Here is a 10,354-nt window from a genome sequence, read left to right on the forward strand (position 1 = left end):
CCACTGAAAAATAGGTCATATACATGCGCTATGCTTGCCTTGGATTGCGATCATCGTCGTACATTAAACGTTTGCATTCGCTTGAAGTCAGTATGACACAGAAGTTGCTCTAGTCTTTTCTTCATTATTTGTGAAGTATATTCGAGAAAAAAAATGTAGGGCGGAAATTGATTTTGTCTATCGGAATTGATTGGATCATTGTGGTTTGCTATTGCTTTGATCTCATTTGAGTGAAAGGTTTTCCCGCCCTCACGCCAATGAGGGCATATGAATTTGATGCATGGGCAAATTATACATAATAAATACAGAAATATTACATATTGAACTTGTTGACTAGCAGCAGCAGTATCATTTAGTCGACTAGTTGACTTGTATCACACATCCCTATTATTGGTGCTTTTAAAAATTTTACTTTAAAGGGATATTTTACCCAAAAATGAAAATTTTGCCATTACAAGTAGTGCCATACCTGTATGAGTTTCTTTCTTCTGTTGAACACAAATTTTTTTTTTTAGAATGTTGGTAACCAGACAGTTAACGCCACCCATTGACTTTCAAAGTAGGAAATAAAATACTATGGAAGTCAATGGGTGGCGTCAACTGTTTGGTTATCAACATTCTAAAAAATGTCTTCTTCTTTAGTATTCAACAGAAGGAAGAAAAAAATCCTCAACGTTTTGGAACAACATGAGGGTGAGTAAATTATTACCATTTTCATTTTTGGGTGAACTATCCCTTTAAGTGAGCATTAGATGATGGTAAAGGATCAATTATATATCCCTCACTGGCAATAACTCATGCATATTTAAAAAAGGTGAATGACAAAGATTAGGGCTGTGTTTTGCTAGCTACACCTTACAGTATGATAATCATGACGCATGTCATGATTCATACTGCAATGCATCATGATATCATAATAGGAGAACCGCACTTGAAACTGCAGCAAATGCACAAAAGTGATCCAGCAAGTCCGACAGAAAGCCAATCGGTGGAATCAGTCACTTTAGTGCGGTTTGTTTCACTCACTGTCCAGTGTGGCGACTCATAAGAGAAATGTACACTGTATGAATGTAGACATGAATAAATAAACATGTTCATTCTTGGATCTGGAAGATTGATGCAATATTGTGAGAAAACGAATCACGGTGTATGATCGTATCTGCACTACACATGCCAGCCAGTTACTAGACAGTGCGGCGAGCAGTCATGTTCTCAAAAAGGGCAAAATTGATGTACTTCATGATGGATCACTGAAAATGCAAACAAGATGACACTGTAAATGCAAATGAGATGCCACTCATTTTTGTTTGCATAGCTGCTCTTCTGTACATACAGGTCCTACTAGCTGTGTGAATAGCACAGTCGAGGTGCTCAGGTGTGGTTGGGTTGTGTTTACGTATGCAGCTTGTACATATTCCAATAATAGAAATGCCCACAGTGAGTGTTTACACCAACAGAGAGAAGAGCTACAGGTCCAGATGGCCCCCTCGCCTCACGCTGGGTCTTCTGTGTGTGCAGCTATTTGGGTTAGAGTGCTGGTCTAGAAACAGTTTCGCCTTTCCTGAACCTGCCCTTCATCATGCTGAACCAAGCCACGGTGGTCGTCACTAAAGATCACAGCCACACAGGAACTGATGTCATCACGCTTGCCTGCCCCCCAGCTGAAAAAGCAAATGGTCATGTGAGAGAGAGGTTACGCAAGTCTCCTGACTGCTTCCACACTCCAAAGACAGAGACTGTGGAGAACAGTAGAAATATGCCACACTTGGGGGAATCTCATAAAACCTGTTAAGGTCATGTTCGAGCAAAATGTCACCCAAAATAAATAAATAAATAAATAAAAAAGATATAAGCATTTAGTTTTTATTTTCTATTTTTGTAATATTATTTTCTAAAAGAAACACAAATTACACTATTACACAATTAATTTGCTACTGTGTGGAAAAAGGTTAAATTGTAAAATATTAGTACTGTTGTACTGCCTTTAATTTATGATCATTTAGAATTTTTAACTATTAAATTCATCTAATAGTAGTCCCGCCCTATAGCCTAGAAATCTAGACGCACCCTAGCGGCAGCAAATGTAATTTGCAGCCAGGGTAGTCTAGCAACTTTCCGTTGGCTTGCGAGCTGGAAAACCCAAACTCTGGTCAGGCCAATCACATTGTGTATAGAGTTGGTGGGCGGGCTTAACATAATGACGGCAGAGTTGCGGCAGTTCCGCGTGCTACTTGTAAACAAAGAAGCTGGCGAACAGCAATCTTTTGAATCGGCTTTGGCCACGACTCTGGAAGACTTGGAGTGAAGCTTTTCTTTGAGAAAAGAACAAAGAACGGCACTGAAGTCATTCTTAAGAAAGGAAGATGTGTTCGGAGTTTTGCCGACCGGATACAGCCAAAGTTTAATCTATCAACTAGCTCCGCTTCACCTTCTTCATTGCTCTGGTTGGTTGTAGCGCTATCCTATTGCTTGCAGAGGGAATTTGAAAGACAACCGTTTATCCCGCCCCTCGGATTGAGCCCTGCCAATGGTGAGTTTCCATACGCAACATCTTGATGTGGGTCTGACTTGTCAGGCTACCCGCCCTATGTCGTGCTGCTCAAATAAAAAGATAACAATTTTACTTTTAAAAAAATAAAATAATGTTTTCAAAATATGATTTTTTTATTATTATTATTATTATTATTGTTTGGAATTAATAAAAAAAGATTGCTAGAATTAGTTATCACAACTTAGAATTCAACATTAGAATAGCAATAATGTGGTGATTCAACTTAAAAAAGTGAGTGGTTTGCACTTGACTTAAAAATTTAAGTTTAGTTAACTTTAGTTTAGTTGGATATTTAAGTTAACTTAAAATTTGTTGAGCTATTATAATTAATTGCAGCAACATTTTTTTTAAAACATGCATAGAATGATCCTAGATTGTGAACATACAATAATTTCGGAAATTTTCCTGTGAACAATTTATAACCATATTTAATTTTTTTTATTAGATTATTAATTTCAGTGACAATTATCACAAAGCAATTTGTGCATTTAATATTATTATTGCATATGTCTATTTATCTTTACATTTTAATAAACAACTATTGGATTTTTTTTAAATTACTGGTATATACAATTAAACCAAATATTATTCAGACACCCAATATATTTTTTTAGTAGTGGGTGCAGGACACTAATTAATTTATGTAAGTGAGGATAGCAAAATAAAGCAAACTGTGACATGTTAATTTATACCCAAAAATTCTTCATACAGTGTCCTACCAATAAAATTGTGTCAAATTTGGGACCAAAATGATTCAGACACTTTGACCTGACCATGTTTTGCTTAAGCATTTTTTCTTTACTTGCTAATGTGATCTTTTACAGCACAGACTGAACAAAATTAAGCATTGCTTGGTAATTGGTTGACCTAAATTGGTATTATCTAATTGTGTACTTAAATTTAACAGCTGATTGGTTGATTGTAATCCATTACATACCTTTCTATCAAAGTTATTTGACATTATCAAGAATTTATTACCATTTTCTAAACAATAGCGAATAAACTGTGATAATGTGAGAAAATGTTGAAGGTGTCGGGATAAATTAAAGTTTGACTTTATGAGTGCATAAAGTTTCATGTCAAGTTTTTGCCTTTTTGTCCCAATTTGTTCCTTAATAACGTAAAATGAATTTGTGGAATTTAGGATTAAACCTGTATGTGCGTTTTATAATTGAGGTCCCAGGACACGTTTTCTAGATTTTAAATTTGTTACATATCCTTTCCGGCAAAACCTGGATATTGCCTATAAACTTTTCAAAGAATGTATGATTCTCTAACGAAGGATTTAAAACCTGTTTGGTGATGGGCTCTTCTATGGTGACAATAGAATCCCTGGTAAAGCAAAACAAAGAAGTAATCTATGTGCAAAATAGCAACCATTAACACACCTAAATTCCCCCTGCATAGGGTGTATATACACATCCTCGCACCACCCAGCTCAAGGGAAACTGTGTCATAACCAACAGCTGTTCGACTTCAAGGCGAGACGCTCCGAACTCTCACAGCTGACTGCAGTAGGCCTGCTCCAACTGGTTATTCCAGAACTCTGACAAAAATATGACATCATTTCTCCACGGAACATGTTTCCACATGGCCTTCACAACTCAAAGTTAGATCTACTCGAAGCTTTCCACCTCATGACATCATGGACAAAGAAAAATGCTCAACTGAATCATTTTTAATGGGTGTACTGTGTGTGCTGCCATTAAGCTCGCATATGAGATGGAATGGATTTTTAATCACGTTCAAGAACCAGTTCTCTCTTTAAAAAAGTGCTTGCAGTTTGAAAATAATACCTCACCCAAGATTGAAAATTCTGTCATCTATTACTAAGAGTAAATGCACTTTCATAGAAGCAGAATGAATAATGATCTGTGAAATGGGAGGACATGGTTGTGAGTAAGTGATAACAGATTTTTTTTTGAGTCAGTTATCCCTTTAGCAATCTATTCTGATCAAAGCAACCAGTGCTGGATCAATAAAGCTGAGCAAAGATTAAAAAAAGAAAACCTGTATGTTTACATGCCAAACAAGAGATGTTTATTGGTGTCAGCTCCAGACGAATTGATTTTCAGCCGCGATAGAGTCCAAAGGAAGCCACATGATCCTGTTACATGTCTGAGTTTATTGCGAGCGTCACCCAAGTGCCAGAAACGAGAGAACCACAGAATCCCTGAGCGAGAGGGATCTCTTGAGATATTCCGAAAAATGTGAAAAGACTTTGATTTTAAGTTCTAGTGTAAAAAGGAAAGAAAGCAAGAGAGAGTGCCGGTAGAAGTGAACAACCGGTCTATTTTCATCAGTGGAACAGTATGTTCCAAATAACAATAGCACAGAAGGGATGTCATATCTAGTCCAAAACAGTCTTTTGGCGGTAATCAGCTCTCACTCGAAGAGCCAAACTGACCAAGAGGTCTCTAATACACGAAGAGAAATCCAATAGAGGGAAATTACTCTGAAGACACCAAAGGAATGCAGCCAGCTCATTCCATTTTAAAGTATATGTAACAAAATTGAGATCCAACCAAAATATATCTAGCTATTCAGGCCTGTTTGTTAGCTTTTGTAAATTGGCAGCTTTGGCTGCGGCAGTAGGGGTAAACCACAGTCACAGGGGCCAAATTACATCCAAACATGACTCCAGCCTGTCCAAACATGGAAGCTTAGAACCAAGAGTACAGCAGTTAAATGGTCCATCATCTAGATATAGGCTAGTAGCTATCAAACAATGTGCTGTTACATTTCAGAACAATTAATTGCGTAGTGAACGCTTTGAGTGCAGTATGCGGTACATGTCTTACAATTTTCTCTGAAAGAAGCGAGACAAAGCCTTGACAAATGCATGGGGGATGGATTGAGGACAGGTAATGTCATGCAAATCTAGGCTGAATGCCTGGTCACTAGTGTAATGCTAGTCACTTTTTCCGCTATTAAAGGGACAGTTCACCCAAAAATGAAAACTCTGTCATTAAGCTCTCTGACCCCTCCATAGACAGCTATTTAATTAACACTTTCAAGGCCCAGCAAAGTAGTAAACACATAGTTAAAATAGTCCATGTGGTTCAACCCTAATTTTACGAAGCGACGAGAATACTTTTTGTGCGCAAAAACAAGCAAAAATAACAATTTTATTCAACAATTTCGTTCTAGTCTGCATCAGTCTTCTACGCAGTTTACACAACAGTGAAGCGTTTTCGAGTTCTACGGCAGCCGATACGGTTCACGTGAGCACCACAATGCATGTGTGTGATGATGACGCAGGAGCTGCACTGTATTTACAAAGTAAACTGCGTAGAACAAATTTGTTGAATAAAGTCTGTATTTTTGTTGGTTTTTGCGCACAAAAAGTATTCTCTTCGCTTCATAAAATTAAGGTTGAACCACTGGAGTCACATGGACTATTTTAATGATTTTTTTTACTACCTTTCCGGAGCTTGAAAGTGTTCATTAAATAGCTGTCTATGGAGGGGTCAGAGAGCTCTCGGATTTCATCCACAATATCTTCATTTGTGTTCCGAAGGAAGAAGGACAAAGGTCTTTACGGGTTTGGAACAGCATGAGGGTGAGTAATTAATGACATGATTTTCATTTCTGGGTGATCCCTTTAATTTCTTCAGGGACTTATTAATTCTTCAGAAAGAAATAACTTGCATAATGTTTGTTTTAAACCCATACCCAACAGAAAACAAACCTAAACCCCCAAAAAACAAATCAACACCAAACTAAAGTAAGCCCATATCGTATATAGCCAACCAACACATGTAGGTCTATCTGGGGGGAAAAAAACCTGACCAAAACAAACCCAACAAAGAGACATACCCATACACAACCAAACCAGCCTGTGCCTAACCAAAACAAAACATAAACACCTAACAGATACATTAACATGTGTGTACACATTAAAGATATTACAGTAACTTGTAAATATAAATCACGCTCTTGTATAACAGAGTGGACAGTTCTGAAGAGTGTGAAGGGTAGTGTGTGTGTGTCAGCGGGGGAAAACACAAACACAACATACAGCAGCGCACACAGCTGATCTAGGACGCTTTGTTCCCTTCGGAAAGCGACGGCTATAGCATTAACAGCGACAGAAAAGACAGAACATTACAGCGTATCATCTGAACATTATCAAAGCACATGCATGAAACAATGAAACAAACACACTGCAGCGCAGTGACGTCACGAGCCACAGACAGATGACATTCAATGTAATCACGCATTTTCTTTCTTCTTGAAATTTTACCTTTGTCAGGTTTCATGTTGGTCACAGACACCGTGATCCCCTCCAGGATGCCTGCGGTCCGTCTTCCGTCTTCAGATCTTTGTTTAGACTTTAAAACTCGTCCTTTAGACATCGGTTAGCTATCGATCTGGCACACAGCCATTCGGATATCAATGATCTGAGCTGTAAGACGCAGATCTATACGACACTGTATGTTAAGAGCCCAGTGGTCTGATGAACTAGTTCACCAAAACACCAGCGTTCAACTTAAATAAGCATGCAATTATCATCTCTCGTCTCTAACTAGCTAAATATCCCAGACATCCGCTGCTGCCAGTCGCCTCATTGCCGATGCCAAACGAGCTCCAGTACCAGTCTCTCCTGTGCCACTGATCTGCTCAAATTAAAGCCATGTGAGACGCATCGGGATCCCCTGGATCATCACCACCACCAACCCCACGGACAGCTAGATCAGACCCAGGACAGGTAGATGAGACACTACTAAGGAATCACCAGCATCATCTCCTCCAGGCTGGAGAAGCGTTAACGTTACGTTGCGGAGATGACTCTGACTTCAGCCAACAAGAAGTGCCTCATAGCTCGAAACCCCCTTCTCGACCACTTGATCATAAGCCCTCCCCATAAAAACAGAACAATACTGATGACGGAGGAGTGAGACAACTAGTTCAACCAACTCTCTATATAAAGCGACTGCTAAAACCCAGCGATGACGAGCCACAAATAGAAGTTTTCGAGCTGTCTAAACGATATCTCGGAGATTAAATGATCAGCAGGGACAAAGCTCATGTTCTCTCTCCCCCCTCTCTCTCTCTCTCTGCTTGTCAAAACAAATGCAGGAGGACAGCCTCTAAGTCATGTGTCCCAACAACAGCTTGTCCCGCCCCCAGGCTGTACGTCACTTCCGCCCCGCGGCACTGGCTTGAACTCGTTGCTGCGGCAACGAGTGAACGTAACCCACTTAACTTAAAGGAATAATTCACCCTGAAATAAAAAGTCTGTCACCATTTACTCGCCCTTGGGTTGTTGCAAACCTGTATGAGTTTCTTCTGCTGAACACAAAATAAGATATTTTAAAGAATGTCGGTATAACCAGACAGTAGACGGTCCCCATAGAGTGGTGCAGGTATGACATCACTTTGTAGTTCAAAACGCGGAAGCGAGTTAGCATTTTAGCACTTCCGGTTCTCTCATACCGAATCAATGGGTTTTTTTAATGGGATTTTGTATAACACTACTCGAATTCTATAACTACTACAATGGCCACAGCGGTCATTCTGACCATCCGTACTAGACAGTGTTAAAGGGTAACTAAACCCTAAACCAACTTTTTTTAGTTAATGATCTGTAATACTGGGGCTTTATTAATGCTGTTCATTGATTTGAGTAAATGTTTTGACATTTGAGTATAAAGTGTTTTAATTCTATAAAATATGGTGTAAAACCGCCAAAGTGCTGCCCTCTTAAGGTTGAACGCTGGCTACTGCAGTTGAATTTTCCTATTGGACGTTGTGGTACATCAGGATGGTACCTTCAACGGCTCACTATCCGCGCCCCTGGCACGAGCTCACCACGCCCTCAGAAATGTTTCCCCCAATCACACGATGAGAACGGCTTCACTCCAGTATGAACTGTCATGTTACATGAAGTAAACATTATGAATGAAACTCACTTGACACTTGCTTTAACATTGTATTGAAGAAAATACGGTTAAATAATGCAGTTGTCAGTACACGTCAGGCTTTTCTTGCGATATTATTGCCGCCCGTCATGTGTACAGATAATTTTCATACATGAGACACGCTTTCAAACCCTGACACGCAAGTGGTTGCCGCGGACGCAGATAGATTAGGTCAGTTCTCTTGCGCGGCTGCTTCACTAGCATCGTCGGCATCGGGAGTTAACGCAGTTTGAGCAGCGGCTCGCATTGATAAGGCTCCGGGTTTGTGTCTGTTACAGACAATCCACCCTCCTCCACTTCAGGTGAAGGTAGGAGAAATGACCGCTCTGTTGCAAAGCTGGCGTCACTCCAGTCATTCTCCATCTTTGCGACTCGCGAGTCTGACAGCTGTCAATCAATCCGTCACTGCGGGTCTCAGGTGCACGCCCTCCGCTCAGCCCCGCCCTCGGTTCGTCCCCTCTGTGTCCGCCGGGCTCTGCCCACTTTTCCAGCATTTTGTGAAAATTGCCAGTGGGTGGAACCAGTTTAAAGAAAACCAGTTTAGGATGACAAAAACTATGACGAAAATCTACTGTCATTTTCGTCAACGAATGAAAACGAGACGAAAATGTTAGGGAGGGACGGTTAGAGAAGAGATCCAGTCAGTACTGATGTCCTGTGTTAGACTGGGTAAACCCAGCCTGATCTGCCGGCAATTTGATTTCGCCCTGCAACTCAGTCTGGAAACCTGTACATTAATTTCTACTGCTTCTGTAACACTTTTGCGGGAACCAATCACAGACTTGCTTATCCACCTGGTGCGCTATTGGCGAGTTTAACACGATGACGGATAGAGAAGCGATGGGTCGATGGATCTAATTTGAACAATGCCTGTTGATAATGCCTCTTGTGGTCTGATTGGTTGAAGGACTATCCAATTGCATACAGAGTCATTTGAATTATGCTCGTTTTTCACGCCTCTTGTGCAGTAGAAAATACAGAGCAGACTCCCCAGACCAATGTTCAATCTTAAATTATGCTTGGTCTGGTGATAGCCAGACAAGTCCAGTGTAATAGATGCGCACATTTAAATTGTAATGTGCTGATCTAACCGTGGGAAAGTGTGGCGCTGTTGCACATTCTACAGGCTCATGTAACAGCGCTTCAGAGCGGTTCAATCAACAAATAGAGCAAATTTATGCCAGGCAATTGTTTATGAACGAAAGCTGATGAATAATGACAATGTTCATTTTACGATGTTCAGTGTTGCCACAGTTACTTTGAAAAAGTAATCTGATTACTGATTACTCCTTTAAAAAATAACTTAGTTACTTTACAGATAACTTGATTTCAAAAGTAACTAAGTTAGATTACAAGTTACTTTATTAGTTACATTCAGCAGTTGCAGACAACACCCCTGCCGCCTCAACATAAAAATGACTACCGTTTTTGCCAACACTCACTTTATTGGAAGTGCATTTTTAACAGTAACGTCAACAATGTATCTCCTGACATTTTAAGTTGAAAAAAAAAAATACTTCCTGAAAAAAAAACATGTTTTAATAAAAAATGTAATAGACAGTCTTTCTTGACTTCACTTAACATAAATACTCTCCCCGACGCAAGAAGAAAGCAAAAATAAATATTTTTACTAAGGAAAATGACAAAAATAGTAACTCACAGTGACTTGGATAAATTACTTTAATCTGATTACTGGTTTGGAAATAATAACGCGATAGATTACTCGTTACTGGAAAAAAAGTAGTCAGATTAGAGTAACGCGTCACTGGCAATACTGACGATGTATAGTAATATGTTTTAGACGGTTGTTACATTGCATATTTAACAAGGCGCAGGCATTTCAAAATTTCGAGCTTGTTTATAATTAAGTCACGCATTT

The 10,354-nt window shown here is 39.5% G+C and overlaps 1 protein-coding gene across 1 annotated transcript in view; it reads right to left on the minus strand.

The window, feature by feature from the left end:
- Positions 1-7,620, minus strand: part of atosa (atos homolog A) — a 59,254-nt gene extending 51,634 nt beyond the window's left edge. Inside the window, exon 1 of the mRNA XM_079826076.1 lies at positions 6,798-7,620. Within this exon, the coding sequence (XP_079682202.1) occupies positions 6,798-6,909 (112 nt within the window). The 5' untranslated portion in view covers positions 6,910-7,620. The remainder of the gene's footprint in view (positions 1-6,797) is intronic.
- Between the last annotated feature and the right edge of the window lie 2,734 nt (positions 7,621-10,354).

This window comes from Gobio gobio (assembly GCF_949357685.1).
Source record: "Gobio gobio genome assembly, chromosome: 9".
Lineage (NCBI taxonomy): Eukaryota > Metazoa > Chordata > Actinopteri > Cypriniformes > Gobionidae > Gobio > Gobio gobio.